Genomic DNA, 20,465 nt, shown 5'->3' on the forward strand with positions numbered 1-20,465 from the left:
TTTCTTTAAATTGAAAAAATATTAAAGATTGGTTAGAACATCTCAAATGCAAGCAACCAAAGTTGCTTTGTTGTTTATGTGTAATTGTCACATCATTTTTTATGTTTATGTGTATAGTAATGATTATGTCATTGTAGTCACTTTTGGCACCGATGCTTTTCATTTTTCTCATAAAAATTAATAAAATATTAAATCAATCATTATTTTTATTTGAGTGAGACCCAACTCAATTATTAAATATTATTTTTAGTACATGTAAAACAATTTTAGTTGCTTGCATTGGAGATGCTCTTAGAAGCATGGACGAACCAACTATCTCATACGTATAAATAACATTGTCTATATGCAAAAAAAAAAAACAAAAAAAAAAAAAAAGATTTTTTTTTACATTACCCAAAAACATATGATGATTATACACGAAACGTTCCATAACGAGTCATATATATATATATATTTTGTCATTTTAAGGCCATATGAAAGTAATATATCCATTTTTAGAACACGACTAAATAATACTAATTTTGTTGTTTAATACATGTATGAGTATTGTTTATACAATTCCAATTCACAAAATAAAACCGGACTTCGGTGAAAGCAAGTCCGTCCTACCTTAAGTAATGGAGATAAGCCACATATCATCATCCACTCGATAATTTATATCTATAGGCTGTCACTTGAGCTTGAATGTGATAGTTGCCATGTTCTTCACGAGAGAAATATAGTCACAAACAAGCACTTAACTTGTGAATCTTTAAATTTATTCTTAGGTGTTGGATTCTTGATTGTCTTGAACTTGAGTCTTATTTTTTTTTTTTCTATATGTAATAAAATTATTCTTGCTTTTTTTTTTTTTTTAAATCATCATCAATTTTTGAATTTTTTTAGCTCGAAAATAATATGATTCCCCTTTAATATATTTCCTTGGAGATTTTATCTATGATATTCAATAAGGGAAAATGACATATATATATATATATATATATATATATATATCGTGTTTTAGTGAAATGTCGAATTTAACCTTTGATTTTCAAAAATATCGAGTTTATATAATCTGTTTAATTAAAATGATAAAATTATGCACTAAAATAGATAATAATGTCATAAATTGCTTTTTATTTACTTTTCATTAACGTTAACTCTGATATAAAAAAAACGAGCAAACCTCAAACCAGTGTCCCAACCCCAAATTTTCAATTTGAAGTAAAAAATAGTCTTAAATCGAAATAGACTAATAAAACTCATACCTCCCAACAAATGGCTTTCCTCCGTATTCGAATTGTAACCCTGTGTCCGTGGTTTGACGTACGAATAAGTGATTTTGATGACTATCGACTATCAATTTTTACCTCTTTTTCTTTTTCTGTATTCTACATGATTCAGTGATTGTTATTCGGTTTTTTTTCGCTTTTAAATAAATTATATGTAAGGACGGATGAATAATGATAAAATCCGGATTATATATAAATATTATAATAAACATCAATGAAAAGTCAATACGAAAAAGAGTTGTGACGCTGTTATCTATTTTAAGATATAATTTTATCATTTTAATTAAACAAATTATACAAATTCGACATTATTAAAAATCAAAGAATTAATGACATTTTTGGCCCCTCGTTTTTGACCTCTTTAACACCTTGCTCACTGATTAAAAAAACTTGCAGTCTTGGTCCATTATGATAGTCATTTTTTTCACTTTCAGTCATTCTGTTAACATTGTTGTTAAAATTGATTGAAAATTCTCACGCGCAAAACAAAAAAAAAGGAAATTATCAGAATACCCTTAACTATTATACTTCATAATTATTGTTAATAGATAAATAAATAAATAATTGGAAAACTTTATTGACAATTAATTGTATTATTTCACTGATTAATTTTATAAATATAAACAAAAAAAAATATCAATTTTTAAAGTCTGATCAGAAAAGAAAAAAAAAAAAAAAGAGTCAATCTAGCAAATATTGTGTTAAAGAAGTGAATCTAGTTGAACTAAAAAATCTTTTGAGTTTTGTTTACAAGGTACTGGGAATGGCTGAGCTGGGAATTCTGCCAAAGGCGTTCGCGCGGCGGTCGAGGAGGTTCGGGACGCCGTAGGTGGGGATACTGGTGCTGGTGCCGATTCCGGTGGCGCTGATGGGCTTCGGCGACATCATATCGTCGGCGAACTTCGTGTACAGCATGGGCATGGTGTTGGAGCTCGCTTCCTTCGTACGGCTCCGCTGGAAGATGGCGGGAATGAAGAGGCCGTTTAGGGTTCCGTTGGGGACGACGGGGGTGGTCGCCGTGTGTCTTCCTCCGGCGGTGTTTCTGGCATACATCATGGCGGTGGTCACCGGAAAAGTGGTCGTGATCGGCGCGTCGCTGACGGCGTTCGCGGTGGCGTGGTACTTCTTTATGAATCTGTGCAGATCTAAAATGTGGTTTCACTTTAACTCTTACCAACAAGAAGTCCATTTCGATCATTAATTTCTCTGCAACAAATTAATGTGGTTATAATTATTATTTTTCGATCATTAATTTCTCTGCAACAAATTTCTCCGCAACGCGAGAGAGGGGGAAGAAGAAGAAAGATATTTTTATTTTTTTTAATTATTATTTTTTATTTTATTAATTTTAATTGTAATATGATTTGTTTTTTAATTTATTATTAAATTACGATTTTGTCCTCATTTAAAAAACACATGATTCATTTTTCATCTGTTTTGACGGTTTTTTTAACAGAATGGCTGAAAGTGAAAAAATGACTATCATAATGGGCTAAGATTGCAGGTTTTTTTAATCAAGGACCAAGGTGTTAAAGAGGTCAAAGACGAGGGGTCAAAAATATCATTAATTCAAAACCAAATATTAAACCCAACATTCCACTAAATTAAAAATATATATGTGTCATTTTTTTATTTATAATTTTTATATGTTAAATAACATATTCAAGAAAAATAAGTATATAAGTGGGTCCCATATGGAGATATGGTCGTGGGGTGCAGCCGGTCAATGCGGAGGAACGATTTCGATTGATGCGACGACGCACGGACTCTTCTGCCCCTGCCACGTGCGCACGTGACACACTCTTTGATTAGTTCCCTTAATATTAATATTGTATGAGATTATTTTAATGATTTAATCACACACACACACACACCCTTTTTTTTTTTTTCCCTCCATTGAATGACGTAATTACCCTCCTGATGGTGGGATTACTAAGAACCGTATTTTACTCACTCCTTGTAAGAGATTTTCCTATTTATTGCTAAAATATATTTTCATCTTTAAAATACTCAAATAACTTATTGAGCTAGTAATATTTAATTTCCTTTTATATCTTGGAATGATCTACCTCTTTTTTTTTTTTTTTTTTTTTTTTTTTTTTTAACTGGATGAAAAATGTTAAATTTTGGTGAGTTAGATATGAAGCAATAGCGTCATCTAAAAATAAATAAACAGATACAAAAAGAATCTAAAAATAAATAATTTTGATAAAAACAAATAATAATGTAATAATTGTCCCTGAAATTACAAAAGGAATATTATGTCCGTACAATTATTTAATTATGATTATGGCAGTCTTTTAAATTTAAAATTTAGAAAACTGACATAAAAATGATATCATATTCTCCATTAGAATAGAGTTCAAATCTAACCCTCAGTATCAAGTATAAACTTTTGACCGGAAAAGATTCCGTTCCTTCCCAATTGTGTTGTTTATCTCTTTTAGTGTTTTTTTTTTTTTTTTTTTTTTTTTTTTTTGTGTATTATTGAAAAAATGAGATCCCCAAGATTTTTTTAAATATCAAACTAACCAAGGGCCCATAGGAAATGACAAAATTGAGTTCTAATTAGCCTAGTATAAGTATGCATCAAGATTAATATATCGATACTATCACGTCTTTGATTCACAACAAAATTACTTAGATGCGAATATAATGATAAGATAAAGACATGTATAATGATGAGAATACCATTTCACGTTGATTTTCCATGACAGAGGTCGCATAAACTTTGCTCCCACGTGGAATTCAACATTTCACGATGAACTGAGGTGCAAATTAGTTTTGTGTTTACATGACAAAATAGATCATCGTAAAAATAATTTTTATGATAAAAATGTTTCTGTTATAGAAACTTTACCACAATGTAGAGTTCCACGACTGAAAAGACCATCGTGAAAATTTTTCATGATGAGTTTTCTCCGTGGAATCTCTAGTGCCATTTAGGTATCTAATTTACTAAAATAAAAATGTTGTTATATTTTGCAACAAAATTATCAAAGAAATTATTTTACTACATTAATTTATTGTTATATTGTTTTAGTAAAATCATCATAAATATCTTAATTTTAAAACATTATTTATTAATGTGTCTCACATGACATGATATTAGATTATAGTCTCGATGCTTGCATTATCAGAGAACACTCTTAACCAGATGTTTTCTTGCCTTTTATTTTAGTTTATTATATACATATTTTGTGTGGAGACAATGTATGAAAATAATAAATCTTAATTGTGACATAGAAGGTGTTAACCCCTCATATCGTACGTAGTAATTATTTTATCACCGTTTAGCTCATAATTGTAAGCTTCACCTTGCAGTCTTGTATTTTATTCTATTTTATTTTATTTTGCTTCAAAAGAGGTAGTCTTGTAAGTTGTACCATACAGGGTTCAATACTAGTAAGTTCACAATTAAAGTTTGTAAACAAATTTTTTTGATGAGAAAGTAAATTTCAGAAGCTACTTAAAATATATACTCAAACAATTACAGAACTGATGATGCCACGTAAAAAAAAAAAAACCAGAAAAAAAAAACAATTTGTTCATTTACTACAATAATTGATCCCTAAAAAAGTGCATATATATTACTTACGAATTACGACGAGTCGTTTAAATCTGACACTGTTTTATATCCATTGAAAATGATCAAGAATGCCTTATTTGGGATTTCATGGTCCATAGTGTAAAAGATGCTTCTCTTTCTCCGATGAATTAATATACATATACATATATATATACATATACATATATATACATATATATATATATATATATATATATATTTGTTTGAAACTATACACACTCAGAAAGTATTATTATTTATACTTATTTAGACTTCATATGATTTAGATAATTGAGTTAGAGGATATCCGGCAAAAAAAAAATGTAACTTAGGGGATAACACTAAAATAAATATTGCCAACAAATTAGACGATAAATAATACCCAAATAAATGACAGGCTTACGCATTGACGAAAAGTATAAATCGTTAGTATTTTATCAAATTTCGCACGGACGGACCTAAATGCATATTATGGACACAAATACACTAGTGTTTCGACATAACAAAAATTTCATTTGCCACTATTCCATGACTACATTGTTCTACTTTGAAGTGAAACTAGAACCAAATTTCAAGTTGGGATTTCTTGTGCTTAGAACCGAGGTTTATAAACCACTGAGATTAGCTCATTCAATGATTATTACGCAGTCATTACTTTGTTAAAATATTTTCTAGTATAGTTTTTTCATAGTATTTTCCTAAAAATATATGTAATAAATAAATATAAATGGATCTACATAATTCTGGTATTCCGTGTTAAACAAGTTTGTCTACTACTCTAAATCCACAAATAAATATCGAGAAATTGCTTCAACTACCATCATTTGATAAATTTTTTTCAATTTCACACTAAAAACTTAATTTGGCCAAAAATACTTTTAAGTCACTTGTATAAATACAATTTTACCTTCAATATGATATCAACAATTGACATATATTGTTAACATCTTTGAGTTTTGAGTTCTTTACTTGTTGACATAGATATCAACAATCGATATCAATTGTTAACATCTATGTCAACAATTGACATAAATTGTTGAGGGTAAAACTGTATTTGTACAAGTGATTTAGTAGTATTTTTGGTCAAATTAAACTTTTAGTGGGAAACTGTTAAAAACTTATCAAATAATGGTAATTGAGGCAATTGCTCATAAATATTATGGTCAAAGACTACTAGTTTTGCAATACTTCTAGACTCTGACTCCAACATAGTGACTAATTTCATATTTTGCTAGTATGCCTTGAGATACCAATAGTTTATCGGGGTATATACTAAGAAAAATGATAAACTATACTGATAAAGTTAACGTTGCCGATGTGATAAACTGAAAAATATTGGATTTACGAGGCTATCCGGTAAACACATAATTATATATATATATATAAAAAAAAGTGTTTTCATACATAGGATAGACATGTAAATAATCCACAATATCTTTATTATAATACACCACGTTTTGCAACTCAACAAACTCATTAGAGCAATCAACCCTCTATAATTTAACGCCTACGACCATGGACTCAAAATTTCAAAATTTTCAAAATTCGATCCACGATCATTAAAAAAAATTAGAAAATTTAAGAAATCGACGTGGTTTTCGGCGCTTCGGTAATTGATCCAATTTTCTGCGGTAACCGACGATTTTTTCGGTATCTAATGGTTTTGTTTATACCATTATTGAAAAGTGTCAAAAATCAGTATACTGACTAATTTTCTTCCGGTTTCTTCCGTATTTCAATCCCTTTCTTTTTAAAATCCACCGTAAAAAATTTATTCTGAAAAAACAAAGATAAAGGTATAGATAGAAATTCATTTGAATACAGCAATTCTATTTATACCAAACTGGCGAAAGTACTAAGAAAAAGTCAATTAGTCACAGACTCACAGTAATGATCCTTAAATTTGTTGAGTAAAATACTAAAATACCCGGAAAATTCCATGCTTCACTGTTTGCATTGCATGGGCATAGAGGAGAAGACAGGAGTAGATGGATATAATTAAGGAGAAAAAAAGTTGTCCCCACTTTTAATTTGTTATTAATACCTTTCTTTTTCTTTTACCGCGGTTAAAATAAGAAAGGTGAAAGTATATATTGGCATAACGAAACATCCAAAAACCACCACATCATAGAAACTTTTTTTTTTTTTTTTTTTTTTTAACCCATTTGTCTGTGTGTCAAAAGATTACCAAAGCTGATTACTTGGGAGTTGGGACCAACAAAACAACAAAATGAAAAAACAATAGAGAGAGAGAGAGAGAGAGAGAAAGAGAGAGCTCAACTGGAGTTACTCAACCCAAAAAATAAAAAAAAATATAGAAATATGAGACAAATGGAGAGTTGAAATGAAATGAAGAAAACACACACGCTCTCTCTCTCCTCCCGTGTGAATGTCTCCGAGCCTAAAGCAGAGTACAGAGAGAGAAAAGGCAAAATATAAGAAGTGTGTTTGTGTGAGTTCATCAGAGAGAGTTTAGAGAGCAAAAGGGAGGGGAGAGAGAGAGAGAGAGTTTTGTTAGTGTACGGGCATACATACTATTACATACTAATTGTCTTAAAGTCACACAGAAAGGCAAAGAGAGAGAGAGAGAGAGAGAGAAAACAGAGATGGTGGGCTCGGGGGAGAATAGAAGCAAAGAAGCGGTTGGGATGATGGCTCTTCACGAAGCCCTCAGAAGCGTCTGTCTCAACACTGACTGGACTTACTCTGTCTTCTGGACCATTCGTCCCAGACCGTCCGTACTCTCTCTCTCTCTCTCTCTCTCTCTCTACCTTTGTGTTGTCTCGTGTTTCCTTAAACCAGAAACACATGTTGTGTTTGTGTTTTTGTTGCAGACGAGTGAGAGGCGGTAATGGGTGCAAGGTCGGAGACGACAATGGTAGCTTGTAAGTCTCTCTATTCATTTTATATTATCATTATTGCTATCCTTAGGAATTTTTTTTTTTTAAAAAACGGTGCAAAATAACTAATAGATATGGAAAATAGCCATTTTAAGTTTTATTACTAGGATGAATACTAATATTAAATATATGAAGTTTTTTTTTTCTTTTTCTTTGGTGCGCAAAATAGCTAATTTTTTAGCAATACAATTAAGACGCTACATAAAATATTTGACAGTTTGTATAATTAAATTAATGAGAGTATTTGATAAATAGAGGAGGTTATAATTGATTAATGTTTGGATTGCAAGGATGTTGATGTGGGAAGATGGGTATTGCCGGGGGAGAGTGACGTCAGAGGAGATAGAAGGAGGAGAAGACGGAGTGAGAAAGTCTTTCAGCAAGATGTCCATTCAGCTTTATAATTATGGAGAAGGGTGGGTACTTGGTACGTCCTTTTATTATTATATTAGTTGTTAATATCATTAATTAGCTGTAATAATTACAGTAACAAGTAAGTGATTAATGGAATTGAAACAGGTTGATGGGGAAAGTAGCATCTGATAAGTGCCACAAATGGGTGTTCAAAGAGCCCACTGAGTGCGAACCCAACATCTCCAACTACTGGCAAAGCTCTTTTGATGCTGTCTGATTCTCTCCCTAATTACTCATTAATCACTTGCTTACTCAACTTCTTAATTCAATGCTATGTGTTCTCTGTGTATTATTAATTGCAGCTCCCTCCTGAATGGACTGATCAGTTTGAGTCAGGCATTCAGGTCAGAATGAACTCAATCTTGTTTGCTATATTTATTAAATATAAAATAATAACGATTTGATTGTGTATTTTGTCACACACTCACAGACTATAGCAGTAATCCAGGCAGGCCATGGGCTTCTACAATTAGGCTCTTGCAAGATTGTGAGTCCTTTTTTTTTTTTTTTTTTTTTCTTTCCACTTGTATAATATAATGACAATGATGAGATACGTATATACGTACATATATATATATATATATATATAGATACCGGAAGACCTTCACTTTGTGCTGAGAATGAGACACACGTTCGAATCGCTGGGGTACCAATCGGGATTCTACCTCTCTCAGCTCTTCTCGTCGAGCCGGTCGTCCGTCGCCGGAAACCTCCCGATCCGGCCGCCGGCGATGTACAACAACAACAATGGAAACAGCAGTGGGGCGGGGGGGAACGAGATGGGCGGGGAACAGAACGACATAAAGTGGCCGAACGGGCTGTCGTTCTTCAACGCGCTGACGGGGCGCAACGAGGACGCCACGAAGCTGCTGTTGAACAGCCCGGATCAGACCAACAAGTTCAAGAGGAGCTTCACTCTTCCCGCCAGAATGGCCTCTTCCTCCTCCGCCTCTCACCACCGCACTCCCGACTCCGCCGGACTCTATCCCGATCTCATGGACACCTTTTTCGACTGATCGTCATCGTTATCATTGCCTTTTCTTTTTTGTTTCTATCTTGGAATAAAGTTTCAAGACACTTTTTCTTGTTTGCTGTTTTCATCGCTACTTCCTTTTTTTTTTCATGTTGGTTTTGCGTATCTTTGGATTTATAATGTGTTGGTTTTCTCATGTTTATCTCACTAAGTTTATTATAGGAACAATCCACTTCCGACTTTTTTTTTTTTTTTTTTAAAGCAGTTTTACTGCAGTGGGGATTGAACCCACGACTTCCACGACTTCTAGTGGAATCACCACTAGGAGCCTATCCTAGTACAAGATTTTGGATGAATTTTTTCAATTTCTGTATATCTAATATTTTTGCCGTATATGATAGTGTACTGTGTTATTTAAAAATGGTCGCAATGGCGAAAAGCATATTTTGTGAGTTCAGGGATATATCATATATTGTAGGGGTAAGATAGAATCTATGCATAATTTCTAATTCTTTTGAAAAATTTAAATTTAAAATGTTTTTAAACATGTTTTTATTAAATTTGTCTTATATATTCCAATAAAGTATGCAATTCAAAGGAAACCGGGCATTCAATGGCATTTAATGCAGTCAATGCAACGTCAATGCAACTTCATTTTCTCGAGCGTAAATATGTGCGTGTTTTTTTTAATAGAGTCGGAGAGTTATAATTCCCCACCAAAATTACAAATAATCAACAAGACATCTGTTTCAAGTCGGCATTATAGCTTTATTACCTTTACATCAGTTTTTTTGTTTTTTGGTTCGTCAATCCCATATTCCCATCTATTTACCACTGTCACCATTCAATAATCAAGTAGGTCCAATAGTTTTATGTTGAAGAGAGAAGTGAAAATTAGGTCCGATCACTTTCTTTTTAAAAAAAAAATTAATATCCTAGTCAAAATCTATATTTTAATAGTGATTTATAAAACACAAATGAATTAATTTATATGTTTTTTTTTTTTACTTAGAAGAAAGGATGGGTTTAATTAACTCACTGAGCATGAAAACAATCACAGAAGAGAGAGATGCTTGATACAATCCGATGGTGATTCAAACCAAGGATTGATTTTTCGGGGGAAACGATCGGGAACCAACGAACCGGAGAAGATCCTAGGAGGGTAGAGACAAGAACCGTTTTCATTCCTAAGAATCGGGGGGAACCCGGTTGAACCGGACCAGATTCCTTTGGACCAGATTCCGTTCTATAAAAGACCAATTTGGTCTCATTTTCAGGAAAACCTAGCTTCTCGATCCTCGTTTTGACGAAACCCTTGGCTGACGGATTTCGTTTCTCCGAGAAGAGATCTGCTCATTTCCCGGTCAAATTCTCGATTTCCTTCACTGCCGTCGTGCTTCCCGTCGGATTTCGGTCGTCCTAATCACAAGTTGTCAGCTTTCCAAGGTACCTGCGAGGTAAGTCACTCGGATTTCTTGAATTTTGGGATTTTTTTTCATTTTTTCTTCTTCTTAATTTCATGTTTTAATCCATGAATATGTTGATGAATTGATGATTATGATGATGAATATGTTGATTTGAGATGAGTGTGATGATGAAGTGATGATTACGATGATGAATATGTTGATAAATTGATGATTATGATGATGAATATGTTGATTTGAGTGATCAATATGTTGATGAATTGATGATTATGATTATGAATATGTTGATTTGAGATGAAGATGATGATGAATTGATGGTTATGATGATGAATATGTTGATTTAAAATGAATATGATGATGAAGTATGGCGTCCGACCTTGCACATAAGTATTGCGAGCCCGTCGAAGGATGATCGAATGCAAGAAAATGCAAATTTTGCGGGTACATCGTAGGCGGTGGTGGAATCACTCGTGTGAAAAATCACTTGGCGAACATTAACAAGACAAATAGTGTGAAGATGTGAGACAAGGTTTCTCATGAAGTATATGAGGAAATGCAAGAGTCACTCTACATACGCTCTCAAAAGAAGAAGCAACATGAGAGTTTGTGTGATTCGATGCGAGCCGACTTCCGGAAAAGTCTAGGGGACTCTGACGAAGAAACAGACGAAGGTCCCGGTAGATTTTTGGGGTCCGCTGATCCAAGAAGATCGCACCCGGGGGTCAAGAGATTGGCCAAAGCCGTCGACCGATTCTATTCACAAGTGACGAGACACTCAAGACAATCCACTTATAATTAATTACTAGTTAGTGTGTTTTATATTTTGTCGTACGTGTTATAATCAAGGTTTGACTTTCCGTAAAAACCGACCCGAAGCTTTGAACTTTATGGTACTTTATGTTGATTTTATCTTGGTTTGACGTTAAAGTATGATGAACTATGAAAAGTATGTTGAGTTTTGCAAAATATGAAAACTATGTTTATTTTTGCCAAGTGGTACCTAGGATAGCCTAGTGGTAATTCCACACCACCTCATGTGTGGAGGTCGTGGGTTCAATCCCCACTGCACCAAAAGATGCCTTAAAAATGTTTATTTTTGCAAAATATTTGTCTGAATACCTCTTGGTTTCCTACATTTTTTGTCATTTTCCTCTACAGTAAGGGGTTTCCTGTCGGTACCGTTTTTGTTTTTGTTTTTTTTCTGAATACCCCTCGGTTTTTCCTGCGGTAAGCGACTCACCCCCAAAATTGAAGTCCCGATACGGCAACGGTAATGGTAATGCGAACCTTAATTCAAACTAAGCAGCATGATAAGTTGATATAAACCACCAAAAAGCCAAATAATATGTACAATTCCTAGATATCTATATGAATTTAAGCAAGAAATTATAGTGTAAATTAAGCTAAAAAAAGACAACGTTCACGAGCGGTGTTTTACAGCATGACAATGTTCCATGCGTTGGTGATGTTCCGCGCAGCTCCTTGCGTTGGCGATGTTCCAAGATAGCTTCAAAAGGAGATTCCTCAAAGCTTCGTCTACGAGCAAAATTTGACAAAATAGTCATCAACCTGTTAAACTTTTAACCATTATCGAACAATTTATCTCCATGAATTGAAATTGATCGGTCATGTGAGGCTTTACCATACATATAAATCTCGAGATTTTCGTTCAATAATGGAGCTATACGAGGGTGGTGATAGCCACGAGGAAATCTCGAGTTCTCACCAGTCACCAAATCACTGCTCTCGAAGAGGGCTTGATCAAATTCTTCTAGGCGCAAGATGCATAGACCATTGACCTCACCAAAAATCCGCACATACACCTTCAATCGATTCACATATGGGAATAGGAAGGTTCCCATGGTGTAGGTTGAAATCGACTAAATGGAAAATTTAGTTACTCTTTTTATCTTCATATCGATAATCATTTTCGCCACCCATTTTGCTTCGATCTAAGCATGAAGATAGGAAGGCCCGAGGACACTTCAATTCCCATAGAAAGAGGGATATCGGGCACCGCCATGTTCTTCGATGGCCAACTTCCTTGGAATACGTCATGTTGATTGTTATTTGTGCTGTGTTGTACATGTATATATGTAGTGTGATTTTTTAGTGCCTCGTGATAAAAAAAAAAAGAAGAAGAAAAGAACAATGTGTAAATACAAGAATGCATGTAATTTATGAATTTTTGAGATAATTTCTTAAAATCAATATTGCTCAAGGAATACTAAGTTAGAAATCTCAAGAGAAGCACTCTCTTTGTCATCATCTTAGTTAGCCCATGGAACCAAAGTATGGATAAATCAATCACAGGATTGGGCTTGAAGTTACGTGAATAAAAATTGGCAGGGAAAGTTTAAAGAACACCAAATGCTAGACTTTAGACTTTACACTCAGCACCACGTTAGACTCTCAACTATAAAACACCAACATTTGGTTAATTTTACAATCTAACCACTAACAAAAATAAACAAATTAATAAAGACAACATTAATGTCACCCTTGTAGCTACTAGTCATTTGATTAAAAAAAAAAAACTAAACGAATCAATAAAACAAGTTGCTCTAATTACCCTTTTACCCCTGTGAACATTAAAATTTAAATAAGAAATCACAAGCCAAAGCCGGATTTTTGGCTGAAAAAGGGGCTCACTTATTAAGCCCGCCCAATTCAATTTCTCACTTCCCTTACCTCCACGTCACCTTCCTCTTCATTTCTTCATTGACCGAGATAGTTTAACCAGAAGAGAGAGAGAGAGAGAGAGAGAGAGAGAGAGAGAGAGAGAACGAGCGAAAAAAAAACCGTCCAACTTCCCTTAACCAACACTCCAAAAAACGTCTCGATTTGTTTTTCAAACTCCATAATCTCACTCATTTCGTCACTCTCGTCCATTCTTCGCCCAAGAAATGAAGAAAAAGAATAGTTCACTGACCAAACGCCCCCCAAAAGTTCCAAAACCTAACCCTAAAAATATGAGTCTTCCTCAATCATCGGCCGAAACTCCACCTCCAGTGACGCATGCATCCCCGCGTCGGAGTCCGCGCGTGGCTTTTGCCCCGGAGCCATCAACGCAAAACTCCCTGGCGAAGAAATGGAAGAAGGTTCTTGCGCCGCCGAAGAAGAAGAGGAAGGTGGTTCTTGAGTCGCCTTCAAATTCTGACTCCTCTGTCCCTTGTACATCCGAGAGACCTCACAAGGTGAGTTTTTTTTACTTGCAATTGGTGGTTTCAGTTTTTTGGTTGCTTAATTTTTTATTTCGTGACAAAAATGAAAACTTTTGGGTTTGCATGTTAATTTTGTGTTGATTATGTGTGGATTTTGTGTTGATTCATGGGTTTGCATGTTTATTGTGTGTTTGATGTAACTATTAGTTTGACAAGTGTTCATTTTTTATGTTATTGAGGATTATGTGTGTATTTTGTAAGAAAATTAGATTTTTCTAGGCTTGCTCATATTAGATGTAGGTTCTGTGAATTGTTTTGTGTCACACATTTCTGGGTATCGTGACAATTGTGTCATGAAATTTATGGGTTTCCGTGACAATTGTGTCACGAAATTTATGGGTTTCCGTGACAATTGTGTCACGAAATATCTGGGTTTCGTGACACCTATGTGACGGAATTTATGGGTATCGTGACAACTATATCACGAATTTCTGGGTATCGTGACATTTATGTCACGATACCCTGAAATTCGTGACACAATTGTCACGAAATTCATAAATTTCATGACATAGGTGTCACGAAACCCAGATATTTCGTGACACAATTGTCACGAAATGCAGAAGTTTTGTGACACAAGTGCGCGTCGGATAAGAAGGGGAAGAGGGACCACCAGTCAACGAGCCTCGATTGTTCTTACCAGCACCTCCGGTAGTCGACCCCGCCACCATCGACTACATAGCTCAATGCTCCAACTATCTCGTCGGTGGGTTCCAACACACGCAACAGTACATGCACCAACAAGCGGAGTATGGCGCCTCTCACATCAACCAACTAAACGATCTCTACTCTCGGTGGGACATCAACCAAGAGAACAAGCTGTTATTTCCTCTATATCCTCAATACTCCGACTATCCGTACCCACCACCACAGTGGCCACCGCATATGGCACCTCCTCAATATCCGGCGCACTCACCACCACCACCACCACCGAATGACGAGTAAACCAACAACACCAACTTTAAATTTTAAATTTAAGACTCGCTTGGTTTGTTTAAGCTTCATTTTAAATTTAAATTAAGACTCGCATGGTTTGTTTATGTTTATGGTTATGTTTATGTTTACGTTTAAGACTCGTGTTTTAGTTAATGTGTGTTTGAGACTTGATTAATATTTAAAGATTGTGAAATCTGAATGTGTGATGGTTTTTTATTTGAATGATAATTTTTCTGTTGAAAACCAGGTTTAAAATGGGAAAGAAAGTGAAATATGCAGGCTGAGGTGATTATATTCTAATCTCGCCGCGGCGATTTACTAAACTCGCCGCGGCGTAGAATCAACACCGCGGCGTGTTTTCTACCTCGCCGCGGCGAGGCATTCTACAACGCTTTTCAAAGCGTTGTAGAAAGTCTTCGCCGCGGCGAAAAGTCAACATCGCCGCGGCGAGAAACTTACTGAGAGCATGCATATTCGAAAACATCATCTCGCCGCAGCGCCATAATTTTCTCGCCGTGGCGAAATTACAACTTCGCCGCGGCGAGGGATTCTACAACGCTTTTCAAAGCGTTGTAGAGAGTCTTCGCCGCAGCGAAAAGTCAACATCGCCGCGGCGAGAAACTTACCGAGAGCATGCATATTTGAAAACATATCCTCGCCGCGGCGGAATAATTTTCTCGCTGCGGCGATACTATGTCGCCGCGGCGCAACAACAACATCGCCGCGGCAAGAGTCTAGAAATGATATTTTAAATTTAAACACTATAGAAATGTTGTCCATAAGAGAATAACATAAAATCCAAAATGAAAATACATTGTTAACTGTTCTAAATCAAACAAAAATAGGATCTATATCCTTACGAAGTAGATGAGAAACATCGTCATCATCAAAATCATCCATCTCTTGATCAATAGGAGGTAATCCCGATGTGAACGGTGGAATGCTAGACATGTCTTCGTCTTCTTCATCGTTACCATTTCTCGCTTTCATATGAACTACTAACGATAACTCTGGATTGGCTGGATCCGAAACATAAAACACTTGACTTGCTTGCGAAGCTAAAATAAATGAATCATTCTCGTAGCCAATCCGTCTAAAGTCGACAAATGTAACTCCGTCATTATCAACTTTAACATGATTATTATCTGCCCATTTGCACTTGAATAAAGCGACTCGCAACCCGCAATAATCAAGTTCCCAAATGTCTTCAATGTATCAATAATAGTTCATAAAAGCATGTTTTGGATTCTTATCTTTGGCCGACGAAACATGTAATGCTTCGGCAAACAATATAACACCACTATTTTGAACAGGATGCTTATTGTCTCTCTCTCTCTCTTGTGTAAAATGTAAAACCATTAACAGACCAAGCAGTGTACCTTGTAACCATTGAGGAAGGCCCGCCAGATAGTTTACTCAATGTAGATGAATGTCCTGCCTCTTTAAATAATCGTATTCCAAGCCAGTTATGAAACAAACGGTTGTGCTCTTCTTGTAACCATTTTTCATTTCTGCCTTTCTTTGGATTATTCACTCTCAACTCATTCAAATGAATATCCACAAATGGCGTGACCTCAGAAACGCTGTGTAGCACATGGAGACCGGCTTGCTCCCATTCTTTTCGGTTGACACTCGAATAGGTACCTATAAATAAAAACACACTTAAACAAGAACGCTCTCATAATTTAAAGTAACAAATAAAGTGTCAAAAACATACCTGTAGATAGAGCTTTTGAATCAAAATTGGTGTTTTTGGGTACCCCAATTTCATCTGCTTTAGCTAAATACTCAGAACAAAACTCAACCGACTCTTCTGCTATGTAATTTTCAACTATGCTTCGTTCGGACCTATTGTAGTTCTTCACGTAGCTTTTCAACACTTTCATGTAACGTTCGATTGGATACATCCATCGTAAAAATACGGGCCGGCATAATTTCACTTCACGTACCAAGTGGACGGTTAAATGAACCATGATGTCGAAAAACGAAGGTGGAAAGAACTTTTCGAGCAAGCAGAGAGTTTTCACCAATTCTGACTGCATTAAATCTAGGCGAATCTCACATATTGAGTTAAAGAATACACATATATTTGATATTGCGAATCTCACATCTTTTGGCACGATTCCTCGCAAAACAAGAGGCAACATTTGTTGTAACAGTACATGACAGTCGTGAGTCTTCATTCCAATAAGTCTCAAATCTTTCAAAGACACGAACCTCTTATAGTTTGATGAATGACCATCGGGGACTTTAATATAAGCAAACCAGGTACACAACTTCTTCTTCTCCTTTCGATCTACAGTGTACTTTGCCGGTGGCAATTTTGTTTTTTTTTTCCACCCCCCTCTTGGGGATGCAAAATGCTTCTTATATTCATCTCTTTGAGATCCATTCGAGATTTTAATCCGTCTTTCGATTTATTTGGATCATCAAGAAGCGTACAGATAAACGATTCACACACATTTTTCTCGATGTGCATAACATCCAGACAATGCCGAACGTAGTGTGACTTCCAATAAGGAAGGTCGTAGAAAATCGATTTCTTCTTCCAAGGATTCTCTTTGAAGGATTCTTTAGTACTAGCACTCCGCTTTCTTTTCCCAAGCACTTCATTGACGTTTTTAACCATCTCATAGACATCTTCACCATTCAAAATTCTAGGAGGCGGTCGTTCTTCTGTATTTCCATCAAATGCTTGTTTCAACCTTCTATATGAGTGATCTCTTGGTAAAAATCTTCTATGACCAAGAAAAACGGTCTTCTTACCATGCTTCAACCTGATGGAAGATGTGTCTTTCATGCAAATCGGACAACCAATCGAGCATTTCACAGAGTATCCTGACAAGTTTCCATAGGCAGGAAAGTCGTTAATAGTCCACATTAACATTGACGAATCTCCACGGTAAGCGTCTTTGACTTCTATCCCTTTCTCCCATAACATCTTCAAATCATCGACCAACGGTGCCAAATAAACATCGATATCATTTCCTGATTGATTCGGTCCTGAAATCAGAAGCGTTAACATCAAGAACTTTCTCTTCATACATAGCTTTGGAGGGAGATTGTAGTTCACGAGTATAACCGGCCAAACACTATATTTACTGCTCATCATGCTGAACGGGTTCATACCATCAGACGCTAGACCAAGGCGCAAATTTCGAGTATTAACACTGAAATCCTTATACTCTAAATCGAAGGATTTCCATTGTGAAGCATCAGCAGGATCTCTCAACATACCATCATCGATACGCTTTTCGGAGTGCCAAACCATGTTCTTCGCGTGTTTGACACTATTAAACATTCGACGGAAGCGCGGCATTGGAGGAATGTACCATAATGACTGAAATATATTTAAAGAAAATCAATAATTAATAATGAATATGAGCTACATGTATTTCTTAATCAAATAATGAAAATGTACGTACCTTGACTGGAACTCCTTTAACCCCATTACATGGAATTTTACCCTTCTTCCACCTTGACTCTTTGCACGTCGGACATTCATTCAGATCTTCATACTCATGTTTATATAAAACACAATCATTTGGGCACGCATGAAATTTCTCGTACTTCATGCCTAATGTGCCCAAAGTCTTCTTCGCTTCATACATACTTAAAGGAACTTTATTATCTTCCGGAAATGCTTCTTTTAGTGTTTCCAACAATAGAGTAAAACTAGTGTTTGTCCAACCGCCCGACGCCTTTAAATGAAATAATGTAACTAGAAACGACAACTTCGAAAAGCTTGTACACCCTTCATATAATGGTGTCTCCGCATCATTCATCATGGACTCAAACAATTCCGGTCGCTCAACAAAATCATCCTCCAAATCGTTCATCATTCCGCACATATCATCAATATCATCTTCAACATCATTGTTATCCTCGTTTACCGTAGAACGAAAAACTTCACCATGGTAGTACCATCTTTGATACGAGGTCATTATTCCATATACAAACAAATGGGTCCGAACGACATCAATCGAAAAATGTCTATGATTTCCACATTGAATACAAGGACAACGCATAGATTTCACATCTAACATGTTCTCTCTAGCAAAATCACAAAATTCATCTACACCTTTACGATATATCTCGTTTAATCTATTCTCCCACATCCACTTTCTCATCTTCATAGAAAACCCTAATTATATAAAAAATAAATAACTCATTCTAATTAGTAAACTATCAAGAGAACAACATTTGGAGCAAATTAAAGAAGAACTTACTAGATTTGGATGTGTAGATGAGACTTGTAAATGAGAACGCAGTAGAATGAGTCGAAAAGGTGCTGAAAATCTTTTTCGAGAGGTTATGAGAGTTCTAAGTGAAAAAAAAGAGAAATGAGAATATATATCATCAGCCTTGTGTTTTTCGCCGCGGCGCGAATATGACTTCGCCACGGCGAGGACTTTCTACAACGGTTATCATAAGCGTTGTAGAAACAACTCACCGCGGCGGAAAATCCACGTCGCCGTGGCGACATCCAACCAGTAAATTCCCGCCGCGGCGATGTACAAACGTCGCCGCGGCTATGTATATTCACCGCGGCGGGAAATACATTTCGCCGCGGCGCCAAACTTACCGAGAGGATGCATATTTGAAATTCTGTTCTCGCCGCGGCTAGGAATATTTCTCGCCGCGTCGTATTTTTTCTGGGTTTGACTCGCCGCGGCGTGGTATACACGTCGCCGCGGCGAGCCTTCTACAACGGTTATTAGAAGCGTTGTAGAAACATCTCGCCGCGGCGGGAATTACACGTCGCCGCGGCGAGGACGTTTAGGTTTTAGGATTCTGTACTCGCCGCGGCTAGGAATGTTTCTCGCCGCGGCGTAACTTTTCTGGGTTTGTCTCGCCGCGGCGTGCTATGCACGTCGCCGCGGCGAGACTTCTACAACGGTTATTATAAGCGTTGTAGAAACAACTCGCCGCGGCGGAAAGTACACGTCGCCGCGGCGAGGGTTCTACAACGCTTATAATAAGCGTTGTAGAAGCCTTTTAAAACCAAAAATTTTCATTTGTTTTAAACCTCCCGCCTATTTTTCAGACTTAAGCGTTTTTTTCCCATCTTTTTCATTTCTCCATTCTTCTTCTTCTCTCCCCGCCCCTCTCTCTCACCTTCTCTTTCTTGCCGTCCTTCTCTCTCCGGCCATCTCTCTCTCTTCTCGCCGTCCCTCTCTCTCCGGCCCTCACCCTCTCTTCTCGCCGCCCCTCTCTCTCCAGCCCTCACCCTCTCTTTTCCCCGCCCATCTCTCTCCGGTCCTCACCCTCACTCCTCATAGCCTCCGCCTTGACCCCGCCTCGCCTCCACCTCGCCCCTGCCCCGCCTCCACATCGCCCAGCCCCGCCTTCACCTCGCCCCTGCCCCGCCTCCACCTCGGCCCCGCCCCGCTCTACATCGCCTCTCGCTCGCCACGTCCTCACCTCCACCGGGTATGTTATTTCCCAACTTGTTTTGAATTTAATTTGATTTATGTTATTATTTAGTTAGAATTTGGTATTTATTTGAAGTTAGAAAGAATTTGTATTGGATTTTAGTATATTGGATTTGAATTCGTTGTATTTGAGTTTGATATTGATTTGAAGTTGTATTTGAGTTGGAATCGGATTGGATTTGAGTTAGAAATTGAGATTATGTTTTGAATTTTGTATATTAGATTCCATGTCATCCACTACTACTACTTCTAGCGGTAGTGGTAAAAGAAAAATTAGAAGACAACTAGCGCTTAACTCCGATGAACAAGGAAAACGAAGAAAC

At 36.3% G+C, this 20,465-nt stretch overlaps 1 protein-coding gene and 1 pseudogene across 1 annotated transcript; both read left to right on the forward strand.

Moving 5' to 3' along the window:
• The first annotated feature begins 2,139 nt into the window (after positions 1 to 2,139).
• On the forward strand, positions 2,140 to 2,472 carry LOC149401128 (putative polyamine transporter At3g13620 pseudogene; annotated as a pseudogene).
• A 4,559-nt stretch (positions 2,473 to 7,031) lies between these two features.
• Positions 7,032 to 9,366, forward strand: LOC149401129 (Serine/threonine-protein kinase WNK (With No Lysine)-like protein). The gene is made up of 7 exons (XM_089613840.1): positions 7,032 to 7,573; positions 7,674 to 7,724; positions 8,030 to 8,155; positions 8,259 to 8,364; positions 8,456 to 8,497; positions 8,584 to 8,640; positions 8,744 to 9,366. Exons 1-7 carry the CDS (start codon positions 7,446 to 7,448, stop codon positions 9,167 to 9,169), a joined length of 936 nt encoding a protein of 311 aa, XP_089469966.1. The 5' UTR covers positions 7,032 to 7,445; the 3' UTR covers positions 9,170 to 9,366.
• The last annotated feature ends 11,099 nt before the right edge of the window (positions 9,367 to 20,465 follow it).

Source organism: Urtica dioica, chromosome 4 (assembly GCF_054948205.1).
Source record: "Urtica dioica subsp. dioica isolate 48M chromosome 4, U.dioica_male_clone48M_v1_H2, whole genome shotgun sequence".
Classification (NCBI taxonomy): domain Eukaryota; kingdom Viridiplantae; phylum Streptophyta; class Magnoliopsida; order Rosales; family Urticaceae; genus Urtica; species Urtica dioica.

Coding starts and splice junctions, on each gene's coding strand:
- LOC149401129 (XM_089613840.1), top strand. CDS start 7,446: ATGGTGGGCTCGGGGGAGAATAGAAGCAAAGAAGCGGTTGGGATGATG. Junction 8,365..8,455: donor GGCAAAGCTCTTTTGATGCT/GTCTGATTCTCT, acceptor TATTAATTGCAG/CTCCCTCCTGAATGGACTGA. Junction 8,498..8,583: donor AGTTTGAGTCAGGCATTCAG/GTCAGAATGAAC, acceptor ACACACTCACAG/ACTATAGCAGTAATCCAGGC.